Here is a 25,804-nt window from a genome sequence, read left to right on the forward strand (position 1 = left end):
GGTCAATGGTGGTTGCGAATAGAATGCCACGGCCTGGATAGCAGCTGTCTGCAACGAAAGTACAGCGTTACCTTCATCAAGACCTAGACTGACAGCTCTCAGAGACGAGGGCTCCCTGTTGACGATGCGAAGTTTGTATTTAAGCTTGATGGCAGCCGGCTAATCGGCAAGAGCTGATCCCTCTCGATCAGTCTTCACTGCTGCAGTCATTCATTCCTTACCTTGCCATTGGTCTTTTTGGTCTTTTAACAGCAAACATGGGTCTCTACAGGTTCCTCATCGCCATCCTCCCGGTCGTCTTGGCCGCGGACCTCTACGTCGCGCCCGCCGGCTCAGATAGCGCTGCCGGGACTCTCGCTGCTCCTCTCAAGTCCATCCAAGTTGCCGTCGACAAGGCCGTTGCCGGCGACACCATCTACCTCCGTGCCGGCACATACTCGCCCACGACTAACATCAAGATCACCAAGAGTGGTACTTCCGCTAAGCCCTACACCCTGACGGCTTACAACGATGAGGCCGTCACCATCGACGGAGAGGCTTTGCCCGGCACCCCTGGCGCTCTGGATTCCTCCCTCGCCAACGCCGACCGCGGTGTTCTTCACATCGAGGGGGCCAACTACTGGAAGTTTTACAAGTTGACCATCATCAACGGCCCCTACGGTGTCTACCTCCGCGACGGATCCAACAACTACTTTGAGCGCATCGTCACCCACGACAACTACGAGACGGGCTTCCAGATGCAGGGCTCCCTGAGCAACAACCAGGTCATCTACCTCGACTCCTACCGCAATCGCGACCCCCGCAAGAACGGCGAGAGCGCCGACGGCTTCGCCTGCAAGGAGGGCTCCGGCACGGGTAACATTCTGAAGGGCGCTCGTCTTTGGGAGAACGTCGACGACGGTTTGGACCTTTGGTTAGTTATATCTTCCCACATTCCCCAAGCCCACCTAAACACCCGCTAACAAACACAACAACAGGGAGTTCAAGTCCCCCGTCACCATCATGGATACCATCTCATGGGGCAACGGCGTGAACCGCTGGGGCTTCACCGACTTCCAGGGCGACGGCAACGGCTTCAAGCTGGGCGGCGGCGACGCCGCCGACGTCGGCTCGGCGAACCACGTCATCACCAACAGCATCGCCTTCAACAACGTGGCCAAGGGCTTTACCGACAACAAGCAGCCCGGCAACTTCCAGTTCACACGCAACACAGCCTACAACAACGGCGCCGTCGGCTTCCAGACCATCACGACCAAGTCAACGCTCAAGAGCAATGTCGCCGCCGCCAACTCGGCGACCACGGCCAAGTCGGGACAGACGTCGCTCGTCAGCGGCACCACCAGCAGCGGCAACTCGTGGGACGGCAGCGCGACCTGGTCCGCTTCGAGCTTCAAGAGCGTCGATGTTAGCTTGGTTAAGGGTGCGCGCCAGGCCAACGGCAAGATTGTGGCGAGCAACTTCTTGATTCCTACCTCTGGTGAGGCCATTGGTGCCACCACCACCTGGTCCTAGATCTCGTTTTCACGTCTTGGAACATACTATCTTATCCCGTAAATAATTCATCTGTACATACTTAGACTGCCATAGAGCGGAGTACATAAACCAACCAGTACATATCCTCTTACCTATAAGACTCTTCTGCCTTATTCAGCGCTAGAGATTTTGCCTGAATGATTTGTCCCTTGGAAGCTTCGGAATGGTTGCTACTCAGTCACGGAGACTGATGTACCAAGATTCTGAACAGTCGGGTCGGCCTAGTAACCCCTCGAGGTTGTGCTGTGAATGTCTGCGCCAACTCCTATTCTTCATCGTGCTCTCTATGCAGTAAACAACATGAGCATCAGACACTCGAGGTGAAATCAAGGTTCCATGGGTATGCAGTGCCGTCGAGACGTTGAAAGAGAGCACAAGCGCAGCGGAACATTTCGACGATGGACTCAAACTCAAATTCAAGCCCCGTGCCCTGTTGACAAGGGGAATCCATTGCTCATTTCCCGCGAGCATCAGGGTGAATAACAAGCCACAGGAGAGGCGGCCTACTTGAATCAGTGTTGTGGCTGAGGAGAGCACATGTGGCGCAGTATGCACGGAAGGCCCGAGAAAAAGTTGTCGGCGCCCGGCCAAACCCGCTCCTCCGAAGCGCAGGAAGCTCGGAATTTCTCGTCGGCAATTTCCATGTCGTCGATGGATTTTTTTGGATAGGTTGCGAGCCATCCTTACGCCCAGCGCCCCCCCGTACCAGCCAAGCTGTACTGAACACGCGCGACATCGCATCTCGGGTTCCTGTATACCGTGCGATCAGTCATCGAGCATCGGTCCGCCTCTAACAACAACATCTCTACCGCCCTTCGCGCAGAGGCTACTAATACAGCAAACATGGTGAGTTCGCCTCAAGCTTTCCCCTCCTACCCTACTCTCTCGCGCGTGCGCCCTTCGAACCCGAATGCGCCGCCAGAGCTCATCAACCTCCTACCGATCCCGCGAAGCGAAACCCGACTAACCCTCGCAACCCTTAGGCATACCGCCTCATCACCCAAGTCGTCTTTGTCGGCACCCGCATCGTCGGTCGCTCCTTCGCCGCAGCCTACAAGCAAGCGCAGGCCTCCTCCGAGTACGCCCGCGCGCAAGCCAAGAACGGCAACGCACCCGCCGGCACAAAGGGTGCCGGCTCCGGCGGCTCGGGCATGACCCTTGACGAGGCGTGCAAGATCCTCAACGTCGAGGCACCCGGCAAGAACGGCGCCGACGCCAACCCGGGCGAGGTCATGGAGCGCTTCAAGAAGCTGTTCGACGTCAACGATCCCAAGAAGGGCGGCAGCTTCTACCTTCAGAGCAAGGTGCTCCGGGCGAGGGAGAGGTTGGAAAAGGAGATTGGGCCGTTGGTGGAGAAGGAGGAGGTCGAGGCCGAGGTGAAGGAAGGCTTCAAGCCTAAGATTTACAAGGACCGGTGAACTGCCACCGCGAGAACTGCGGCGGCGGCGGCAGGACGGTCGTCACGAGGACGCTGACGCAGTAACGGACGACGGAAGCTTCTCCTGCGACGAGCGATCTTAGGCCGGGCCAGACCGAACCGATGTACGAACGGACCCCGACGGAGGGATGGGAGGGGGTATGACCACTGAGCGTGCTCTGCCAAAGAGCTGCTCGAGGGTCAGAAAACTGTATTGGAACAAACTTCACTCGACTCCGCATGGCATGGCGTTTTTAGGAGGTGGAATCTCTTTTTTGATTATTTTGGCGCGCGCGCTCACGGCACCGCCAGCATTGGCACGGTTAGACGATAAAAGGGGGCTTTGCGTGAAGAAAATTTGTTAATACTACTGTACTATAAACATGATGGGAAGAGAAGGAGAAAGAGAGACGGGGGACTTCGGACCGATGGGAAGAGGTCTTTAGAGAATGCAAACACCATATTGCTACTCATGCATAGAGCCAATGAAATGCGTCTCACGCTTGATTGAGTTGTTGACTGGTGGCTCAACGTTGCTTGGATTCTGGCATTTTTTCACGACTTTGGGTGAACATGTTCCAGTGCCATGCTGACTGACTGTGTACATGAATTTTGACTTTTTCAATCCTTTTCAATATACATTATCTCATTATTTCGAGCAGCCAGCCGCCCCTCCGATACTTGGCCTACATCAAGTACTTCACAACAACGCAGGACATCCATCCCCACCCATCAACACAGAACTACATGCCTCAAAATTCTGCCCAAACACAAAAAGTGAACCGATCGCGATGATCAGTCCCAGGTAATTGCCCAGAGGCGGATTCGAACCGCCGTCAACACGGATCGCTGTATAGAAGAACCACAACGTATCATCCTAACCAACTAGACGATCTGGGCGAATTGAAGCTTGCATGTGTCTCCTTGGTGGGGGAGGAAGCTTGGTTGAAAGATCCGCTCGGAAACGGGTCTATGGACTCTCAAGTGAGGTGGGAGACGAGATGCGTGAGGGCTTACGCGCGGTGGAGCAGGTGGGTGTATTCTCCGAGGGCTGCATGGAAGTCTCGTGTAAGACTTGAGAGATGGGTAGAAGAAATATGGCTTTAGAAGTTGTTGCTCAGACTTCAATGGTTTGATTGAAATGCGTACTGTTGTTCTTGATGGAGCTTGACTGCGTTGGTAGGGTTGATTTTCGAAGAGCCCTCGAACGACAAGTCTATGATCTCGCGAATCTCAAGACACTGAGAGATGATAACTCCAGACGGAAAGGTATAGTACGAATTACATCTAATGAACAATACCATTTTTCTCATTCCACGCCATGAAGAGGGTCCTCAGCAGCCAGGTTTTCGTCAGGCATGTCAATTATGCCTGGTCGTTCATCTGCGAGACATATGACTGTTGACCATATTCAGAGCCTCAGATAGATCATCCGTTTTGACCCTTTCCATATACTGCGGCCCATTCTCATTTTGCATCTGGACCTCCTCGGTTCCAGAACCCCGAGCAGCCCTCCGTCGCTCGACAACCAGCCACCGCGACGCTGTCACAACAGCCCGGACAATATCCACAAAGTTGAGGGCATCCTTCAACGCTCTCCATTGGAAGCCCCGCGCAGAGACGCTGGTCTCGGCGTTAGGCCGAGTAGAGCCGTCAGCTCCATTCCAAACACCGCATGCGTCCTGCTCTCCTGCTCCTGCCCCTCCATACGCAGTCTCAGGCTGCTGAGGCCAGACTTCTCGGCTTCTTACAGGGATGATTCGCGTCGCAGAGTTCTGGTCTGTGCCCTGCCCATCTTCGTCGTTGGCATTATGTCCGGTGTTTTTCGGTGCCGCCGGGTCTTTGTAAATGGAGTAGGGGTAGGCATAAAGGTGGAGAATTGATACGGCTGCCATCTCGAAGCATAGGAGTGTGTTGGGAATACCGACTGCCCATGACGGGTGCGAGATGTACGCTGTTGGTTTCAAGGGGCCACCGTCGCCTGTGAGGAACTCGAAGATGCCCTGATGTAACTTCTGTGTTAGCACAAGTTCATGATAAATGACGGCCAGGAGAGGAGGCTGTTGGGAGCCACCTCTCTAAAGAGGAGAGGTTTGCACTCACGGTCTGAACGTAGAACAGAAACACCACTAGCTTGATGGCGAGGAATTTGAGCAGAGGTCGATGCTGGGCCATCTCCTTTGAGGTTTGGTGGTAGAATTGCAGCAGGCACATCATGGCTGTGACGAGGGACAAGATCTCAATGACCATGACCTACTCGTTGTCAGTGTCTCTGGTCTTCGTCCTCTACCATGTTCGACTCTCGAGAACCTCGTCTTCATTGGGATCTCACTCACCCAGATCTTGGCATGGCTAGGATCCTTGGATTCCTTGCAATACACGTCCGCGGCTTCCGAGATGCACTTTGTGAGAGCACCGAAGAACTTAACAGTACAGAACTGGAAGACTCCAAACCAAATAATCTAGCAAAAATTAGTTAGACGCAGGCTATGTAAAAGACACCATGTTTTTGAGCTGCATTCACTCACGTTGAACCATTTCAGGCCGTCCTCAGTTTGTCCTTTTTTGTTTCTCCCGACATGCTTGACAAAGAACCGCGTGGGATTGAGCCACTTTTTCGGCTCCACCAAGTTGAAGACCCGGCGTAGTGTATTCAGATCGGGATGCAGCAGCTGGCAGAGTAACAGGAAGAAGGACGCGATGACTAAGGACTCATAGAACTCGTAAACGCTTCCGATATACACCTGCTTCTTGTAAAAGATGATACTCAGGCTGCATGCGATGGAGTAAACTGGGACCATCATCAGGATCCGGATTATTCTGTGCAAGAATGTCTTTTTGTCAGAACCCATGAACGATCTATGATGGGAGAGTACTAGAGAACGAGATATGCGGAACTCACTGCTTCTGTTCTTTGGGTTTCGTGTAGTTGCTCGCGTGTCTGAAAATGAGGTATGCCGTAGCACAACAGGCGACTATGGTTGCTCCTGCTGATAGAGATATCAACAGGCCGTGGACTCGGATACCGCCACCGAGCTTCTGTTCGATAACTTGCAGTAGATTTGTCAGACGTGCCTTCGACCGATGTTGTCATATATCTTAACGTACTTGGAACATCCAGAGGATGCTCTTTGCATTTCGCCATTGAATCCTCAGGACGGTCCAATTCCGTAGAGTGTCACTCTCGAGTCAAACGGTCCAGGATCTCGGCTCGCGTCTTCTTTCGATCACAAGGGTAGTCACCTTCGGCTTCGTAGGTTTTCGCGCTCTTCCGTGCTCTCTATCCTCCCGATCCTTCTCTTATGGCTGTCCTTTTATCGTTTCTGGTTGCCTTCTCTTTGTGATGACTGTCAATGAGAAAGTATAACAAGACAGATTGTCTGAGATAAAACTAGATTTGAAAGAGCGAGAGACCAGTACAATATCCAGAGCAGATACTGAAAGAAAACAAATATCAAAGGCTACACGGAATTGACAAGGAGAATATACATTCTGCGCCTCTGGAGCCCAGGCTTTCTTATCAAGTGAGTAAAAGCTTAGGTAACTACATGAAAGGACCAATCTCACCCAAGCTTTCTGCGTTCTCTTAGCATCGTAGCCAATTATTACCTTACCTATCCTAACGAGACAAAACCTGACGGCTCTGCGGGCCTAAGATCATAGTGACCAATAGACTTTCGAATGTCCTGAACTAGGCAGATTGAATAGCTCTCTCCCCCATTTTACAGCCTTTGCCCAGCCGTACTATCCGCTGACTTACTCGTGTAATTGTAACTTTACACGCAGACGTTGGTTCGAAAATCTCTTGGAATATTAAGGTTTCGTTACAAAGCCCAGGCGCGAACGCAGTGACAAGGGTCAAACCCCCACTAGGCTGAGCCGTCATAGCCACACTTCACACGTCAACGGGAGATTCGGGAAGACCCGTTCGTATATCTAACGGCATAACCCAGTCTCGGCATGGAGTAATCCGTTTGGTCGACGTCCTTTCGCCCTTGATTATAGAGTACCTGATTCGTCCGCTTTTGCCCCATACGGTTGTAAACGCGACGGAACCCGAGGTACGAACACGAGATACGAGCTAGGCAGTTCGTCAGTTACAGACTCGCCTGCTCCAGAATTTGGGGGTTGACAGATCTGCCTTGCTAGGCCTTGGCGGCTTCGAGTGCCGGCTTCCCCTGAAAAGGCATTTACTCCAATCTTGCACTATGTGACATTAGTTACCGTACCCGTAGCTGAGACACGGACTTCGGTCTCTAACTACAGGCCCTGATTGAAGATTGTAACATCATTACCCGCGTAAAGTGGGAGCTATCATTGGTTCTGTCTACCGTAGTCTGCGCTTCCAGTAGCTGATCTTTATGTTCATCCTACCCCACGATCATGACACAGCCCCATAAATTATCTTGGTGGATAGTCTGTAGTTTCAAGCAAAGCATGAGGCGGGATTGAGAGACTTTAAAGACTCCGGAGCCGTACGGAGCTTGAGTCAGTGTTTGTCAATGCAAGTTACAGTGCCTGAACATCGTGAGCCTCGATGCTGACTGGTCAAAAGTTTCGGCTCCCACCGCTTAGCAAAGTGGTGAAACATCGGCTGCATTCTAACGAATGGACATATGCTACCCATATACTATGGCTGAAAAGCGGTAAGAAAGAAAGAAAGAAAAAAATGGGAACGCAAGGCGCACTTGACAAAGGTGATTGCCCGCATGTTCATCGGATCGGTTGACATCAGTTCGTCTGAATTCCGTCCCGATGTCATGACTGACGACAGTCTATCGTGCGGACGCAGTATTTCGCCTTTCGGCTTTGCAAGCGATTCCCGATATGTGGTTTACCATCAACGTTGTAGCGAATGAGAACGTTTTGATTTGTAGTCCTCTGCCTCATGTGAGATGGGGGAAAGCCATGCATAGGGTTGAAGCTCGCTAGGAGCTGTCCGTTGAGACCCATTTCAAGACCTGGTATGGAATTCAGAGTCGAGATAATTCCCGTCATCCTAAGTTGATCAGTTATTGGCTCCATGATGATGCTCCTGAGAGGCATGCTGAACAACTGAATGTTCTTTACATAAGGAGGCCATTCCATGAAGGTTGAAATGGACGACTCTTGACGAAGCAGCTCTACGTATATCTTACCACGCCCTGTCAACCATCACAACAGCAAACTGATCTCCAAACCGAGTCACAATGGCTTCATCTTCACCAATCGCGTCCGCTTTCTCCTGGCTAGGCAAAGAAAACAGTCCAAGCCCACCAATCCAGCCGTACGGCTACATCGCCACTGCCTTCTTGGTCGTCGTCTTTTCCATCTTCCTCAAAGTTTCCAAACACGACGATGTACCCCTCCTGCAGCCGCCGCCAAAGTGGTTTAGACCGACCTTCCTAGCACAGATTGAATTCTTCAAAACAGGGAAGGAACTGATTGCGAGAGGGAGAGCCACGTTGCGCGACAAACCATACAAGGTCCTTGCAGAGAGTGGGGAGATCATTGTTCTGCCCACTCGTTTCGCCAACGTCATCCGGAATGAGGAGGGACTGAGCTTCGGGGCTGTGATCATGCGGGTGAGTTCATAGGGCCGTGAAGACTACCCAGGGTGGTTCTTGAAGACGTTTTACTTGGGGAGCTCTCGGTATACTGACATTTTGTTCAATTTGTAGGACCTCCATGGCAAAATCCCGGGATTTCAGCCGTTCGGGTTTGTTGACGACGATAAGAAGATCCTGCAAGTAGTTGCTCGCAAGCAACTTACCAAGTCGCTCAGTAAACTCCACGAGGTTCTGACTCTGGAAAATACAAGTCGATAGCTGACGAAAATTCCTCTGGCAGATACCATCACCGAACCGCTCTCTCTCGAAACCGCGTTCGCAGCAAACCTCATCTTCGGCGAATCTCAAGGTAGATATCATGGCCATCTCCTAGATTCCTCGGCATGCCTTTCTTTGGAACCCAAACTAACAATCGCCACTTCAGAATGGCACCAACTGCCCCTAAAAGACACGATCCTCGACCTCGTAGCCCGCCTCTCCTCCCGCGTCTTCCTCGGCCCAGAACTCTGCCGTAACGAAGACTGGCTCCGCATCACAAAGGACTACACTGTCCTCTCCTTCACCGCAGCCGTCAAGCTCCGCGCCGTGCCCTTCCGTCTGCGCCCCCTGCTCCACTGGTTCTCCGCAGACTGCAGACGCACGCGTGAGTCCCTCGCCGAGGCCCAGAAGCTCATCGCACCAGTCATTGAAAAGCGGCGCGCGGAGAAACGGGCAGCCGCCGCCGGAGGCCAGGCCACTGAGACGCCGGTGTCTAACGATGCTATTGAGTGGGCTGAGGCTGAGGCGCAGGGAGGGGCGTACGATGCTGCCATTTTCCAGCTCACGCTCTCCTTCGTGGCTATTCACACTACGACGGACCTCCTTGCTCAGACGCTCATCTACTTGGCCAGGGAGCCGGAGCTGATCGACCCCCTGAGAGCCGAGATCGTGGAGGTCCTGAAAGCCGAGGGATGGAAGAAGAGCGCGCTGTATAACATGAAGCTCCTAGACAGCGCCATCAAGGAGACGCAAAGAATGAAGCCCGTCTCCATGCGTAAGTCCACCGCCCTTTCATTACATACGACAACCCAAAGCCTCCATCTACTAAATCACCTCTTCGACTGCAGTCCTCATGCGCCGCCTCGCCACCAAAGACGTACCCCTCCCAGACTCCAACATCACCATCCGCCGCGGCGACACCGTCTCCGTCGACACCTACAGCTCCATCGACCCGACCGTCCACGAACACCCCGAGACCTACGACATCCACCGCTTCCGCCGCATGCGCGAGCAGCCCGGCGGCGCCAACAAGGCGCAGCTCGTGACGACGAGCCCGGAGCACCTGGGCTTCGGTCACGGCTTGCACGCGTGCCCTGGCCGGTTCTTCGCCTCCAACGAGGTGAAGGTTGCGCTTTGTCACTTGCTGTTGAAGTATGACTGGAAGCTGGCGCCGGGGTCGCCTTCGGAGCCTGTGATTACGGGCGCGTCTATGAATGTGAACCCGAAAGCTGTGGTGATGGTTAGGAGGAGGGTGGAAGAGTTTGACATTGATAATCTTGGGTTTGGGGACCTGGAAGCTTGAGATTCATGAGCCTGGTGGTCTTGTTGCGGAGAACATCTTCATTGAAGCAGTTGATCGTTGCTTCTAAGCAGTTTTCTCTCGTTTACTGAAATAAAGGAAACATGCAAAAGGGCTTGGACTTGGCTCGAAAAAGAGGAGTCTTGACAGCTTGCTCTCCAGAGGGACTAGAAATCACATCCCCTTTTCATAGCCTCGTATCAAGAAGACTCAGAATAATGACAAACTCATGGAGTTTACAGGAAGAAGCAACATTTCATGGCTGGAACCTACAACGTAAATCATGACAGGAGAACTACTCACTTGCCAAGCCAAGCCGTTGCTCATGAACTGCGGAGGAGTGGGCGACAACAGCACCAAAACCAGCGATAGCAACATAAATAGCCTCGAGATCATTCACCAACGTGATTGCCAGCACTCTCCGACGTCATCCATCACGACCAGGTACAAGGATTCGACCATCCGAAGAGACCTTAACGCACCCCATGGAGTCGCGACAAGATTTTGCATAATATCGTGACAAAGAAGAGGGCGAGACGAAAGTGCCGAACACTAGCAGGGCCCCAAAAACTGCAACTAAGTCATCGACATCGCCATTGAGGGCCTCATGGTGGCGCCGTAGATCCCTTCTGCACCCCGCTGGCGGCCTTTATAAAGTGGCCTCGTGGAGCGTGAACACTCCGCAAAGCAAGAATGCGCCTCTCTTGAAGAGGCTGTTCGATCGGAGAGGCAAGATCTTGTGTTCCTAGTTGTGTTAAGCGACGATGGGATGGAACTTCATGTTGCATGGATACTTGATTTATGCACCAGCAGCAGACAATCAGTAGTCTCGCCCTCCCCGCTTCTCTCCAGTATTCGCGTCTGTATACTCTCAAAGAGGGCTTTAGCGAAAGAATCCGGCGTGTCTCAGTCTCAATTAACAGTGTTGTCGAAAGAGGGCCAGGGGAAAATGCAACTAGCAAGTCTGCATCAGGAGGAATTTAAATTCCATGACCCGAGGAGTCTAGCTTCAATGGCAGAGATTGTGTGGAGAGAAACATGTAGCATCTCCGCTGGCCGATAGCATTATATACTTACTTTTTCTTGATCAACACTTGCACCTAGCTACAGATTACGCCAGGAAACACAGTTGCTCAGTTCAAGGTGTTCCATGCGAGACGGGACTCATGTTACGCCTATTCACACGGGAAAGGGGCAAGGCAGCGATTAGATCGAGAAAATTCCGAGGACACTGAGAGAATGATCCTGCAAAGGGGATGATGCGGAGTACACGTCGAGAATGGGAGACGCAATGTACTTGCTAGATCTTCTGGAGCTAATACGTTGTTACTGAGAAAGACGCTGTATATGGGACAATACTGCAAACTAACAGAGGAGAGACACAGGACTAAGCAGCCGAAATACCACCAAAGGGTAGCCAGCGGCAGTACCGTCAGCTAGGCAAGCTCATGTTCCCAGACTTGCGCGCATAGCAACACCGTCAGTAGAGAATCTAGAGGTAGCATCCGACTAGCCAAGTAGATCCGTCCTCAGTATCTCTCTCCAGCATCTTCAGCATCTTTAGCTGAACATCATATGGAAGGCTTCTCCTTTGTATTTGATTTCGCAAGGTATCAACTCAAGATCTGTCACGTTGCAGGTAGGGTCGCCGGCTGACTTGATCTATCGCATCAAGAGGTCTCTTAGACTGAAGGACTGAGAAATCTACAAGCTTTGGCTAGCAATTGTTCGTCTATTGTGTCCAATACTGTGCAAAGTGACTGATAGTTGACAAGTCTTGCAGTTTATACGTCTACGGGATGCTCGAGACGGACTTACAAGCCTCAACGAGCAAGGTACGTTGGGGGGAAGGGTAGTTGTTCAAGGGAGGGAAGAGAACAAACGCCGGAGCGCTTGAGCCAGAGTGATACACACTACATCGTTGAGAGAGACACCGTACTAACAGGAATCGCCCGCTCATCATCATACATTGCCTGCTCGCTCACGTTCACATTGATGCTCCAACGACGCCGAGGTCCAACGGTGTCTCGAACGGCCCGAGAGTGCGCTCGTCGCAATAGAAATAGGCTTATGATTGTTTCGCCCACCCAGATGCTCCCTGCGAAGCCATTACCGGATTCAGCAAATCACTTGCGATGTTTGGGGAAAATGTGTGTGTATGGCTGACTAACTGACACTTGAGAGTCAACCGACGTTGAGCTACATCAGACCAACAAGAACGCCTCGTCCAGCAGTCGACAATCCACGCTTAGACTGTAAAGTCTGTGTGGTCAATGTGGGAGCCAAAGAGATGGTATGCCCATGGGAGGAAATCTTAGCATAACATATCGACTGTTTGGACGAGACGGAAATGGTCGCTTCCAGATCACGATATTAGACTTTTTGGCCGATTTACGACAACGTTTTGGGTGGAGGGGTCGACGACGTAGATCGTCCCCGCATGTTGCCTCTTTCGGATGACCGAGTCGGCTCCGACCGAGCTCCCATACGGATATCCGTCTCGTTCAGCGGTTGAGATCCGAGAATCAGCCGCAAGCTTACCATTTGTGCCTCGACGACAGGGATGACATGTCTGCGAGGTTTCTGGAAAATCAGTGTAGTGTAATGCAGGCGCCGGCCACTTTGAGAGAAGAATAGGTAGTGGAAAGACAAGAGTAAAGAGGCCCATTGGAGGAAACTCTATCTGGGTTCTTGGCTGTCAGCATCCGGCACAAACAAGTCTGTGGATGACTCTTTCGGCGTGCAGTTAGTCGTCAGGGGACAGGGCGGTCTGTGACGAGTTCAAGCGATCATTTCTCTCGCTGGGAGCCAGTCTGAAGTCGGGTAGAAACGCCACGCTGTCGATCGGATGCTGCCACTGGCGAGCGAATTGACATCGTTCGTTCGGGGGTGTGGGGGAGAGTAGCAAAGAAGACGAAGAGGATGAAGTGAGGATGAAGCAGCGCTGCATAAGCTTAGAGCCAGACGTACGTGCTGCATGCTGCACCGAGTGTTGGGTGGTTGAGTTGGCTTTCGCGTTCATGTTTCGTGTCGCGGCACTTGAGGCCGAGCCGATCAGGCTGATGTGGGCATGATTGCTAAAGGCGAGCGAGGTACGGAGTACGGTAGGCCATGTGCATGTGTGCGAGGCGTCACGCGAAGGTCGTCGACCAGGCTCTAGCTGACAGGAGACGGACGGACTTTTTATCAATGTGTAATTAGCGGGTCTTGGCTAGTCTTCACGACGTGAGGTGTCTGGGGTTGAGCTGTGCATTTCTCATCAGCCTTGGAAAGTCGGTGGCCAGGTGCCAGGCCAGGTCGCCAGGGTAGCGGTATGTTCTGTATCCGTAGTGCTGCTATCTCTCTTGAGTCTCTTCTGGTTTGCGAGATTGAGGAACATCATATACCTTGTCCGAGGCTTCGGCCGATTGCCGCCGAGACTCGAACGGCAGCTGCACCGTGCCACCGTCAGGTAGGACGGGGGAACGCCCACCAGGTGTGTGACTTACGGCGGGAGGGCGCGCGGAAGGCGTGGCGGCGAGACACTAATTTAGCAAAGGAAAGTCTCCGACAGGGTGAGGCGCGAGGGTGCATTTGTCGTGGAACAGTGACTTGCTGGGCTTGAATTACTCGCAACAATTCTTGCTGACACCTCAATGGCCTGTATCCGTTGTAGAAGACAATTCGACCTGTCATTAGTGTGTCCCTTAGGCCCTCGAGTTTTTGCTTTTTGGTTGCAGTTGCCATGATTTGCAGTCTGGAAGTGACTCATTGTGAAGACGGGCTTGGCGAAGCGGAAATGTCCAGGGTTGCACCGGTTGCTTGATCAGCCGGAGGATAAGACGAGTGGGAGACGTCCGTAGGAGAGTGATAGGAGGCCCGTTGGAGGAAACAGGTCGGAGGGGGTAACAGGGCCGTGAGATTGAAATCTCGTCAATGATCAGCGTCAACGTTGATGGAGAACCGGAGCTAATTCAACGTTCAAGAAGACCTCCGTTGCGGCGGACGAAGGCGGCGGTGGAATGCTGCTGGGAGCAGGGGAGCAGGGAGGCCGCGGGGCCCGGTCCACATTGAATTGACGACTTTTTGGTGTCTCCAGGATTCGAATTGCTGCTGTGCCAAAAACCTCAGCTGGGTTGCTGTCGGAGGGTAAGACTAATTGACTGTAAAGGCTTATGTAAGGGGTCAGCGACAATCCACAATGGAAGCAGATACTAGTCGTAATTGATCCGCACGCAATTTAGCATATGAGGTCCCTGCCAGGCTGTAAGACAGTGGGTGGGCGGGATATCCGTACGAATAATACGGGTCCTCGATCCTTTGTCGCAAAAGGACTTTTAGATGTGCGGGCCTGATGCGAGATGGAGATGAATAATAATGGTTCAGATATGCTTGTTTGACTGGCGGGAGGCTAGCGGAGAAGTCGCGGAAGACTGGCGGAAGCATGACGGGAAGTCCGTGGTGGAAAACCCGGTGAAATGACCGGACAGAATGCGTTTGGATAGAGGAGGTCTGATAAGATGGAGCGAGGATGGGAAGCCAATTGTAGAGTGCGATACTTGAATGCAAATAATGTTTGTTGCAGCTGGCAGTGATGGCGATGTGGTGGGATGGCCGTGGTTGGAGTTCGAGATCGAAACGAGAGGTGCATATTCGGAGAGAGAGACCCTTCAAACCTGGACTGCTCTTTCCCTCTTCTCTCTCTACCTAATTGGCTCGCCTTTGGAGGAAGGAAGCTGATTCAGCAGCACTAATCCAAAACAAGACACTGTAGCCCTTCTTGCCTTTTCTTTCCCCACATTTTGCCGGATGACTCGAAACCGATTGCCAGGCCCCACACTCCTGACAAGCGCGGATTTCAGATGTTTTGACTGGCCAATGTGGCTGTCCTTGGCCAGGTGGGCAGTGACCAACCAGACTGTGAGAATTCAATGTGGAAGGAACGTGAAAAAAAAAAAGAGAAGAAAGAAGGACCAAAAAGTCCAAGGAAAGAACACCGGGAGCAGGCAAAGCGGGGCAGGACCCCATCCCTTGTCCTGGTATTGCCGCCTTTTTACGCCGGCCGCAGACAACGCAACGTGCAGCAGCACAAACTCGGGCAGGCGCTGCTGGCTGCGCTGCTGCTATCTCTCAAGTGGGGCCGCCTTCCCTCGATGTGGTGTCTCCGTTTTCTGCTGTTGTGCGTGTTCTGTGTTCGGCATTGCCATCGCAACCTGCAACATTTCTTGTTGTTTGCTTCCCCTTGTTTCTCTCCACTGTCTGTTGGCCTGCCGCGTGCTTAGCTGCGTATTTCGCTCTCGGAGTTTTGTAGCGCCAACTTGTGCGACGTGTCTGACCTCTATCATCGACGACCATCGCGCTGGATACCTGCGTTTCAACACTGCTGGTATCCACTTTGATCCTTTTTTTTTTTTTTTTTTTTTTTTTTTTTTTTTTTTTTTTTCTTCTCTTTCCTTTTTTTTTTTTTTTTTTTCTCTTTCTTTCCTCTCTCTTCTCCTCCCTCTCTTTTTTCTTTTTTTTTTTTTTTTTTTTTTTTTTTTTTTTTTTTTTTTTTTTTTTTTTTTTTTTTTTTTTTTTTTGCCTCTTCCTACTCCGTACGGAGTCTCTCATTCTTCTTTTTTCTGACTGCATCAAGGGTCAGCACACATGCGTCGGGGCACATGGAGATCTGCTTGGACACCTCCATGACGGGCAGGTGCTAGATGATGTTCAATTTGCATCTGCTTTTCAGATGGAAATGTTTGCAAGTCCACGTCAATGTGTCCAAAATCTCACAACGAATGGGATGCCGCTAACGTCTGTCTCGCTCAGTTCTGCCATTGTTGGTAACCAGCCCTCCCACCTTATACTAGCACGACTAGTCTGACCAAAGAGGGTGTTCGAGTCCCTCGCCGGGTAGATAGATCGTAGAGTTGCATTACACATTCGCGCACACACATACCAACGAAAAAAGTCACACACACACACTATACACCTCGAAAGCGTCCTTCTTCCCGATGACGCGAGCCTCTACACACGGACACTCATCATCCCATCTCATCCCACCGCTGACCGCCTCTTCTTCGTTCAAGATCGGGGACATCTGTCTGTGTACCAACGACCAAGATGCCTCGAGGCAAAACCCCGCGGCGGTTGAAAAAAGCTTACTATAGTAGAGACCGGTGCAAGCTATTGCCGTCTCTGACTCCTCCCCGATCTGCCCTCCCACGGGCCACAAGTTACAACGGTTCAAGGAACCAAGGAACCCAACGTTTGGTCTGTGACCTGGGAGGTATCATGGTGGCTCAAGATGGCTCATCATGTACTATCCGTCGACCGTCAGGACTAAGGAATACTATGCCAAGGGAACAGGATGATCCACACAGCCGTACCCCCACCACCTCATGGATGACGGCCGTCTTGCACCCTGGCACGCCTGTGTGTCTGGGTCTCCCCGACAATTTAACAGCTGCGGGTCCTCCCATCGCGCCTCCACCCTGCTGCATCGTCCGTACCTACGCAGCGCTGTTAGTCGCATCTGCACGCCTTTTTCCTGGAGCCAAGCCAAGCACGCACTTTCCAACGAGTCCCAGTCTTCCAGACTCTCACTCGTGGCGCTAATAAGGTCCTTTTAGCTGGGTACGGGAGATACGTGGATACGGTATACGGTACCTACATATCCCACTAGATGACGCCCACAACACCACCAATTCCCATGTACTCGCCCAGGAAATGCTCTCTGTCTTTCTTAACAGACTAACAGCAGCCTGCCGGGAAGTATGTACCCATCACTCTGAAGTCAAGGTAGTATCTATCACCCCAGTCAGGGTGCCTCGCCTTCGCCCTGCGTGCAACAATACCTCCTGAATGCCCAACATCGTGCTGTACCTCCACCTGTGACCTCGCATTACCTTGTTCCGTACCTACTGCAAGTTGTTAGCTACCGGCCGGGCTTAAGACGTCCTAGATCCGGGAACCGACTCCGGCGCAAATTGTCACTCATCTTGACGCATCGTTGATTGGTAATGTTTTCTGTTTGGCTCCCGAGGTCGATCCGATAGACTGCCTGGGCGGCCCCAAGACCCTCTTTATTTTTTTTCTTCCCTCCCAGACCATACGGATGGATACCCAGTAACCCAGTCCTTAGGAGGTAGTTGCTTGCTGGCCCTGGTTTTCTTTCTCTTAGGTTGTTGACGGAAGCTTCTTTTATTTTTCCTCAACTCCCATTTCTCATCCATCAACTCGCTCTCGGGTCGACGGCCACTGGGATCTGTGTATTCCTCCTTTCCTCCGCCGAATGACCGCCTCTTGGTCCGAAGCGCATCTCGACAGTCAGAAACTCTGACACATACACGCTCTCTCTCTGTCACGCAGTCTCAACCCACCGGCTCTTAGCTTCCACCCTTCAGTCCCTTGATCTCTCTCTCTATTTCATCCCCTTTAACACGGCACATTGCCGCCTGACTCTTTCGCCTATTCTCCCTCTTTCTCACCTACCATCCCCACGGCATATCACCCCGTACCTCCACTTCCAACGCCTTTTCTCTCCCCGGCACGGGCCAGCTACCGCCACTTTCCGGTCGCCTGGGATCATCGTCACCACCTCTTAATACCAGCTCGACCACTCACTCACCATTAGGTTTCGTGAGACTGAGCATTAATTCAAATCAACGCGCCGTACACAAAAGATTTTGCACCGCAGTGGACAACAACACTTCGCGCATCACACATCAGCCCGTCGGTCCAATGGCGGACCAGGACTTTGAAAAGACGGAACAGGCCGTCGCAGGAGGTAGCCCCGCCGTCAACGAGAAGAACAATACGGCCGACTCAAGTACGGCCCCGCGATCCTCGACCTCCACCGCCGCCGATTCTGAACAGCAACGCGAGGAAGCTCGCCGCAACAACCCCGATGGTTTCACCGCGATCCACGCCGGTATCTCGGTTCACCAGGCCGAGGCCGAGTTTGCGGAACTCCAGCGCGAGCTGTCTGGTCACTCACGCGCGAGCAGAGTGAACAGTCGCAACAGCCGTAGAAAGTCTGAAGATGTCGAGAAGGCTGTCGCCAACGTCAACTCGGCCACACCTTCCTCCGAGACGGATGGTGAGCAATTTGACTTGGAAGCCGTCTTGCGCGGGGGCGTCGAGGCCGAGCGCGAGGCCGGCATCAGACCGAAGCACATCGGCGCCTACTGGGACGGGCTCACGGTCAAGGGCATGGGAGGCACCACCAATTACGTCCAGACTTTCCCCGATGCTTTTGTCAGCTTTGTCGACTACGTGACTCCCGTCATGAACCTCCTGGGCTTGAACAAGAAGGGTGTTGAGGCTACTCTGCTGGACAACTTCAAAGGTGTCTGCAAGCCGGGTGAGATGGTCTTGGTCTTGGGCAAGCCTGGATCGGGCTGCACCACGTTCCTCAAGACCATTGCCAACTGGCGCGCCGGCTACACCAGTGTTACTGGCGATGTGCTGTACGGGAAGTTTACAGCCGACGAGTTCAAGCAGTACCGAGGTGAGGCCGTCTACAACCAGGAGGACGATATCCACCACTCCACCCTCACCGTCGAGCAGACGCTGGGTTTCGCCCTCGACACCAAGGTTCCCGCCAAGCGCCCCGCTGGCATGTCCAAGAACGAGTTCAAGGAGCAGGTCATCTCCACCCTCCTGAAGATGTTCAACATCGAGCACACCCGCCACACTGTCGTCGGTGACGCTTTCGTGCGCGGTGTCTCTGGAGGAGAGAGAAAGCGTGTGTCGATCGCAGAAATGATGATCACCAACGCTTGCGTTCTCTCATGGGATAACAGCACCCGTGGTCTAGATGCCAGTACGGCGCTCGATTTTGTCAAGTCCCTCCGTGTCCAGACGAACTTGTACCAGACCACCACGTTTGTATCTCTGTACCAGGCCTCCGAGAACATCTATAACCTCTTCGACAAGGTCATGGTTATTGACGCCGGAAAGCAAGTCTACCTCGGCCCCGCCACCGAGGCCCGCGCCTACTTCGAAGGTCTCGGTTTCGCCCCTCGCCCCAGACAGACCACCCCCGACTACGTTACCGGATGCACCGACGACTTTGAGCGCGAGTACGCCCCCGGCCGTTCAGCCGAGAACGCGCCCCACAGCCCCGAGACCCTCGCTGAGGCTTTCAAGACTTCCAAGTTCCAGAAGCAGATCGACAGCGAGATGGAGGAGTACAAGGCGAGACTGGCCCAGGAGACGGAGAAGCACACCGACTTCCAGGTCGCCGTCAAGGAGGCCAAGCGCGGCTCTTCCAAGCGCTCCGTCTACGCTGTCGGTTTCCACCTGCAAGTCTACGCGCTCATGAAGCGCCAGTTCGTCCTGAAGCTCCAGGACCGTTTGTCTCTGTTCCTCTCCTGGTTCCGCTCCATCGTCATCGCCATCGTCCTCGGTACTCTCTTCTTCCGCCTCGGTTCGACTTCCGCCAGCGCCTTCAGCAAGGGTGGTCTCATGTTCATCTCGCTCCTCTTCAACGCCTTTGAAGCCTTCTCCGAGCTGGCGGGTATCATGACTGGACGTGCAATTGTGAATAAGCACAAGGCGTACGCTTTCCACCGTCCGTCGGCATTGTGGATCGCGCAAATCATTGTCGATCAAGCCTTTGCAGCAAGTCGAATCATGGTCTTTTCCATCATCGTCTACTTCATGTCTGGGCTTGTCCGCGAAGCTGGGGCATTCTTCACCTTCTACCTCATGATTCTCTCTGGAAACATCGCCATGACGCTCTTCTTCCGATGCATCGGCTCCATCAGCCCCGATTTCGATTACGCCATCAAGTTCGCCGTTGTCATCATTACCTTCTTCGTCACCACCTCTGGTTACCTCATTCAGTATCAGTCTGAGAAGGTTTGGATTCGCTGGATCTACTGGGTCAACGCTCTTGGTCTTGCTTTCAGTGCCATGATGGAGAATGAGTTCAGCCGTCTGAAACTCACCTGTTCAAGCGAGTGACTCATCCCCTCGGGCCCCGGCTATGGCGACATCAACCATCAGGTTTGCACGCTTGCTGGCTCCACCGCAGGAACCACGCTCGTCGATGGCTCAGCGTACATTGCTGCTGGATACAACTACATCAAGGGCGATCTGTGGCGCAACTGGGGTATCATCCTGGCTCTCATCGTCTTCTTCCTCCTCATGAACGTCACCCTCGGTGAACTCATCAACTTTGGGAACGATGGCAGCTCGGCCAAGGTCTACCAAAAGCCCAACGCGGAGCGTAAGAAGCTCAACGAGGCATTGATGGAGAAGAAGGCAGCCAAGCGCCGCGGCGACAAGCAGGAAGGCTCTGACTTAAGCATCAACTCGGAAGCCGTCTTGACCTGGGAGGACCTCAACTACGATGTTCCTGTCGCCGGTGGAACCCGTCGCCTGCTCAACAATGTCTACGGATACGTCAAGCCCGGCCAACTCACGGCTTTGATGGGTGCTTCCGGTGCCGGCAAGACCACTCTCCTCGATGTACTCGCGTCTCGTAAGAACATTGGTGTCATCCACGGTGACGTCCTCGTCGACGGCATCAAGCCCGGAAAGCAGTTTCAACGCAGTACCTCGTACGCCGAGCAGCTCGATCTCCACGACCCGACCCAGACCGTCCGCGAGGCCCTCCGCTTCTCCGCCCTTCTTCGCCAGCCTTACGAGACCCCCATTCCCGAGCGCTACGAATACGTCGAGGAGATTATTGCCCTGTTGGAAATGGAGCATATTGCCGACTGCATCATTGGCTCCCCCGAGTTCGGTCTGACCGTCGAGCAGCGCAAGCGTGTTACGATCGGTGTCGAACTGGCCGCCAAGCCTGAGCTCCTTCTTTTCCTTGACGAACCCACCTCCGGTCTCGATAGTCAGAGCGCCTTCAACATTGTCCGTTTCCTCAAGAAGCTGGCCGCCGCCGGACAGGCCATTCTCTGCACCATTCATCAGCCCAACGCCGCCCTGTTCGAGAACTTTGACCGTCTTCTGCTCCTCCAGAGAGGTGGCCGCACCGTGTACTTTGGTGATATCGGCCAGGACGCTGTCGTTCTGCGAGACTACCTCAAGCGCCACGGCGCCATCGCCAAGCCCACCGACAACGTCGCTGAGTACATGCTCGAGGCCATCGGAGCCGGATCCGCGCCCCGTGTCGGAAACAAGGACTGGGCCGACATCTGGGACGACAGCGCCGAGCTCGCCAACGTCAAGGACACTATCGGCCAGCTCAAGGAGCAGCGCATGGCCGCCGGCCGGACCGTCAACCACGACCTGGAGAAGGAGTACGCCAGCCCGCAGTTGCACCAGCTCAAGGTCGTCGTGAACCGCATGAACATCAGCTTCTGGCGCAGCCCCAACTACCTCTTCACCCGCCTCTTCAACCACGTCGTCGTCGCCCTCATCACCGGTCTCACCTACCTTCAACTCGACGGCAGCCGCAGCTCGCTCCAGTACAAGGTCTTCGTCATGTTCCAGGTCACTGTTCTGCCGGCCCTCATCATCAGCCAGGTCGAGGTCATGTTCCACATCAAGCGCGCCCTCTTCTTCCGCGAGAGCTCCTCAAAGATGTACAACCCCCTCACATTCGCCGCCGCAATCACCATTGCCGAGCTTCCCTACTCCATCATGTGCTCCGTCGGCTTCTTCCTTCCGCTCTACTACATGCCAGGATTCCAGTTCGACTCCTCCCGCGCGGGCTACCAGTTCTTCATGATCCTCATTACCGAGCTCTTCTCCGTCTCCCTCGGCCAGGCCTTGGCGTCCCTGACGCCCAGCCCCTTCATCTCCTCGCAGTTCGATCCCTTCATCATGATCACCTTTGCCCTCTTCTGCGGTGTCACCATCCCCGCCCCGCAGATGCCTGGCTTCTGGCGCGCCTGGCTCTACCAGCTCGACCCCTTTACGCGTCTCATTGGCGGTATGGTCGTCACCGCGCTACACGACCTCAAGGTTGCCTGCTCCTCGGTCGAGTTCAACCCCTTCACCGCGCCGCCGGGTCAGACGTGCGGCGAGTACATGCAGCCCTTCTTCGACAATGGTGGCCCGGGATACCTGGCCAACAACGATACGTCGAGCTGCGAGTACTGCGCGTACAAGGTCGGCGACGAGTTCTACACGCCTCTGGGGCTCAACTTTGATAACCGCTGGAGGGACCTCGGTATCTTTTTGGCCTTTGTTGGCAGCAACTTGATTATCCTTTTCATGGCGGTAAGCATCCCCCACTTCAGTCCCCTAATGGATGATTCAAGCAGTTACTAACGTCTTCAACAGAGCAAGTTCCTCAACTTCAACCGCAGATAATCATCCCCACCCCCAAGCCCGCTTCGCAACGCTTTTCGCATCCTGCTTTCCGCTTTCCTACTGTCAGTTGATTTAACAGCATCAGCATCATCATCACCCGATAGGTTCCCAACTCGGCCGCGTCTTTTCAACAGGCCAAGAACCATGTTTTGTGAAAAATGGAGTCTTTTGGTTTTGGGGATATCGACACCAAAATTTTCGGGAGGGTTTTGCGAATTCATATGAGAAGATAGAGGAAGCCTTCATTGCGCACAGTACACACATCACACATTGAGCCATGAGATAGCATGGCTTTTTGTCGAGAGCTGCGAGATGTACACATGCACATCACGCCCTAGCATAGAGCTTTTTACGTAATTTAATAGACACGGCCAAGAGACTGTATGTATTAATTGAGAACGAGAGCCTTTGTGAGAATTGATGTGTTGAAGGTTGAAGATTGAAGAAGACTTTTTTCTGAGATTTGAAGTGTGAAGACTGCTTGTTTTTGATGAAGCCACTCATTGCGATTATGAGGAAATCGCAATTATACCCCAAAAACCATTTCGATCCTCTGGGGTTGATGGGTAAAGAGGAAGGAGACGAAAACATCTACAACCTCCGCCGGAATTCCTCTTAGCTCGACAGTATACTGAGGTAATCTCCTGACCGAACCGCTCATGGTTCGAGAAGCTATTCCCTTACCCCAACCCGAGAATCTGATAGCCCACACACTGATGTACCTCGATTCGTTCCTCGAAACTTGACACCCCCTCCCCGCACTCCCGTCGGGAACCCCGCCGCCGGCACCACAGAGATAGACCCCACTATCGGTCGACAGTCCTCCGCCAGCACCCCACCGCCGCACGGCGTCCTGTCACCCCCTCCTCCGGCGAACGACTTCATTGAAAACCCCGTCCGTACCGAACTTACTCTAGACTTCGGCATTTACAACCGTCCTACAATTCCTCACCATAGAATCCTTTTCAAATCAATTTCCGCAGCTCGTTCACTACCTTCAATCGCCTCATTCAAACATCCACACGAGACTTACACTCAACCCGTTCCACCATCTCAAAATGGCAGACCAAACCCCCCGCGCAGACCTCACAAAACGCCAAATTCCCTTCATGACCCTCGCATCAGGCGACACCGCCACCCTCCCAGGCGGACCCGCCCGCACCGCCTCCGCGTCCGACACACCGGAATCCCGCTTCGCCCTCCCGGGCACAGCAGTCCTGACAGGCGGCACCGGCGCCATCGCCCACGCCGTCGCGCGCGCGATGCTCCAGCACGGGTTGACGGGCCTCGCGCTCCTCGATCTAGAGGTCTCCTCCCCCGCCGCGGAGACGCAGATCGCGTCTCTGAGGGCCGAGTTCCCGGCGACCAAGATCCTCGCCAGGAGCGTGGATGTCACGGATGAGGGGGCCGTCAAGGAAGCCATGGAGGTCGCGGCGAGCGAGCTGGACGGGATCGATTACTTGGTTTGTTTCGCGGGGGTGGTGGGCTGCCACCACGCGCTCGAGATGTCGGCCTCGCAGTTCCGGAGGATACTGGACGTCAACACCACGGGCGCCTTCATCTGCGCGCAGGCCGCCGCGCGCATCTTCGTGGAGCAGGACCGCGGCGGGCGGATCGTGTTCACGGCGAGTATCTCCGCGCACAGGGTGAATTTCCCGCAGCCGCAGGCCGGGTATAATACGAGCAAGGGCGCGCTGCTGCAGTTGAAGAGCAGTCTGGCGGCGGAGTGGGCGCGGTACGGGATCACGGTGAATAGTGTGAGCCCGGGGTACATGGACACGGTGTTGAACGAGGGGGAGGGGTTGAGGGAGGCGAGGGAGGTGTGGGCGGGGAGGAACCCGACGGGGAGGATGGGGTTGCCGGAGGAGTTGGGGGGCGTTGTGGTGATGTTGTGTAGTCGGGCGGGGAGTTATTTTAATGGGAGTGATTTGGTTGTTGATGGGGGCGGTGTTGTGTTTTAGATGGGGGTATGGGGATGACAGATTTTGTGTAGAGGGCTGGGGGGTGTGGGAAGAGGGAAGGGTTAGATAGGTTAGAGGAAGATCTGCTAGAGTGCTAGACGCATTGAATCATGTTATTGAAAGGTTAGCATCCGGCTGCTTGAAGAGATGGGCTAAAGAGTCTCGAGGGTTGCTTCTGAGGAGGGATCGTCACGGAATCATGAGCCTCGTTGAGTGCTTGAAACGTTCGACAACCCGATAGGAGCTCGATGTCAATCCTCTTCCTCACTTTGAGAGCCATGCGCCCTGTACCCCTTCACTTTCATCTATTGGGCGAGATTCACTCGCTTGTCGTAAATCGGCGGTGGTGCCGTCATATGTCATCCCTTTTTCTCATCGGTGACTTCTCTTTGGTAAGTGTATTGAGGCCGAGATAGGGTAGCCTGGGGCGTCGTTAGGAGTCGTTGAATTGCCGGGCTAGACGCAGGAGAAACGCATCCAGACGAACACGTCCCAAGCACGTATCGAGTATGGACTGACAGGAGTGGCTATGGCTCCTGTTCGGAAAAAACATTCGGCATCAAAGCTCGTTTTAGACAACGAAGCTTTGTTGAAGCTTCTTGGTTTACATGGTCCAGAGTATATACGGCGATGAAGGCGCATCCTGGATCAGATGCAGAACAGGGAAAGGTAGCTGTGATTTGGGAGACATGGAGAGATCTATAATCAGAGGTCACACTTAACCTGATTTTGTTGACAAGGACTCCAAGCTTTCCGGGGGTCGGGAGCTGATGTTCTTCAACAGTTGGGACACTAACATGACGCTTGCCATGGTCCAGTGAGATATCATGGGCAGAAAGGCTACTTATAGTACTAGAAATCACAAGACGAACGGTCTCGCGCAGTCTAGGCCCTGCCTCCTATCCTCAGGATCCTCGGGTATCTACCAGCGTAGTTGGGTATTCCACTTAAGGGTGCTGAGTGACGCCACCTACCGTGGAGCAATGTTCTCTTGGGACACTATGGGTGCGGCAAGCATAATTGAGTGTGTCTTTGGTCCTCCTGAGTTGACGACTGCCTGAGGTAGGTGAAGCAAGATCAAATTGGCTGGCGTGAGGCTTCTGCCCTTCTTTAAGCCGTTCGGGCTGTGTAGGACGTATTGCTTAAAGACATGGTATAACTTGAAATGATTTACTCATATGGATTTTGACCAAGATGACAGACATCTTCCACATACTGTGATAATCAACGAAGCCAGTATAATGCATTGGCATTGAGGTTGAGCAGCTAACCTGTCAAAGACGACGACTGACAGTTCACGCTCACCTTGACTGTGTGGACATCCTTGCCTTGAACACCAAAGATCGCCTGGTAGGGCTTTTTCATCCAGGTCTGCCTGGTATTGTTGGGGGTGAACCTTTGAACCAGAACTTAAGAAAGTCCATGGCTTTCAGCTATCTTATTACTATCCGAGTGAATTTGCTCTTGGCCTGAATTCTAGCCTGCAGGACCTGACAAAGACGAAAACAGAAATTTGGATGCAATCGGCGATAAGAAGATA

General features: G+C 53.4%; 8 protein-coding genes across 8 annotated transcripts; 6 read left to right on the forward strand and 2 right to left on the reverse strand.

Annotated features, from left to right (window-relative positions):
- Positions 1 to 257: 257 nt before the first annotated feature.
- CABS01_13833 (pectate lyase L) lies at positions 258 to 1,512 on the forward strand (the record flags this gene model as incomplete). Its single annotated transcript, XM_060547175.1, has 2 exons — positions 258 to 913; positions 978 to 1,512. 2 exons carry the CDS (start codon positions 258 to 260, stop codon positions 1,510 to 1,512), a joined length of 1,191 nt encoding a protein of 396 aa, XP_060394518.1.
- An 864-nt stretch (positions 1,513 to 2,376) lies between these two features.
- On the forward strand, positions 2,377 to 2,951 carry CABS01_13834 (uncharacterized protein; the record flags this gene model as incomplete). The annotated part of the gene is made up of 2 exons (XM_060547176.1): positions 2,377 to 2,379; positions 2,517 to 2,951. 2 exons carry the CDS (start codon positions 2,377 to 2,379, stop codon positions 2,949 to 2,951), a joined length of 438 nt encoding a protein of 145 aa, XP_060394519.1.
- A 1,378-nt stretch (positions 2,952 to 4,329) lies between these two features.
- CABS01_13835 (uncharacterized protein) lies at positions 4,330 to 6,095 on the reverse strand (the record flags this gene model as incomplete). Its single annotated transcript, XM_060547177.1, has 6 exons — positions 4,330 to 4,953; positions 5,054 to 5,203; positions 5,287 to 5,412; positions 5,479 to 5,770; positions 5,853 to 6,000; positions 6,059 to 6,095. The coding sequence occupies 6 exons, from the start codon at positions 6,093 to 6,095 to the stop codon at positions 4,330 to 4,332; spliced, it is 1,377 nt and encodes a 458-aa protein (XP_060394520.1).
- A 2,044-nt stretch (positions 6,096 to 8,139) lies between these two features.
- On the forward strand, positions 8,140 to 10,060 carry CABS01_13836 (ent-kaurene oxidase; the record flags this gene model as incomplete). Its single annotated transcript, XM_060547178.1, has 5 exons — positions 8,140 to 8,514; positions 8,611 to 8,713; positions 8,780 to 8,848; positions 8,924 to 9,532; positions 9,606 to 10,060. The coding sequence occupies 5 exons, from the start codon at positions 8,140 to 8,142 to the stop codon at positions 10,058 to 10,060; spliced, it is 1,611 nt and encodes a 536-aa protein (XP_060394521.1).
- Positions 10,061 to 13,504: 3,444 nt separating this feature from the next.
- CABS01_13837 (uncharacterized protein) lies at positions 13,505 to 13,732 on the reverse strand (the record flags this gene model as incomplete). The annotated part of the gene is made up of 1 exon (XM_060547179.1): positions 13,505 to 13,732. One exon carries the CDS (start codon positions 13,730 to 13,732, stop codon positions 13,505 to 13,507), a length of 228 nt encoding a protein of 75 aa, XP_060394522.1.
- A 2,409-nt stretch (positions 13,733 to 16,141) lies between these two features.
- Positions 16,142 to 16,636, forward strand: CABS01_13838 (uncharacterized protein; the record flags this gene model as incomplete). Its single annotated transcript, XM_060547180.1, has 1 exon — positions 16,142 to 16,636. The coding sequence occupies one exon, from the start codon at positions 16,142 to 16,144 to the stop codon at positions 16,634 to 16,636; it is 495 nt and encodes a 164-aa protein (XP_060394523.1).
- Positions 16,637 to 17,761: 1,125 nt separating this feature from the next.
- CABS01_13839 (ABC-2 type transporter) lies at positions 17,762 to 22,303 on the forward strand (the record flags this gene model as incomplete). Its single annotated transcript, XM_060547181.1, has 3 exons — positions 17,762 to 19,961; positions 20,061 to 22,210; positions 22,274 to 22,303. 3 exons carry the CDS (start codon positions 17,762 to 17,764, stop codon positions 22,301 to 22,303), a joined length of 4,380 nt encoding a protein of 1,459 aa, XP_060394524.1.
- Positions 22,304 to 23,361: 1,058 nt separating this feature from the next.
- CABS01_13840 (short chain dehydrogenase) lies at positions 23,362 to 24,264 on the forward strand (the record flags this gene model as incomplete). The annotated part of the gene is made up of 1 exon (XM_060547182.1): positions 23,362 to 24,264. The coding sequence occupies one exon, from the start codon at positions 23,362 to 23,364 to the stop codon at positions 24,262 to 24,264; it is 903 nt and encodes a 300-aa protein (XP_060394525.1).
- Between the last annotated feature and the right edge of the window lie 1,540 nt (positions 24,265 to 25,804).

Source organism: Colletotrichum abscissum (genome assembly GCF_030869225.1).
Source record: "Colletotrichum abscissum strain IMI 504890 chromosome Unknown Scaffold_48.1, whole genome shotgun sequence".
Classification (NCBI taxonomy): domain Eukaryota; kingdom Fungi; phylum Ascomycota; class Sordariomycetes; order Glomerellales; family Glomerellaceae; genus Colletotrichum; species Colletotrichum abscissum.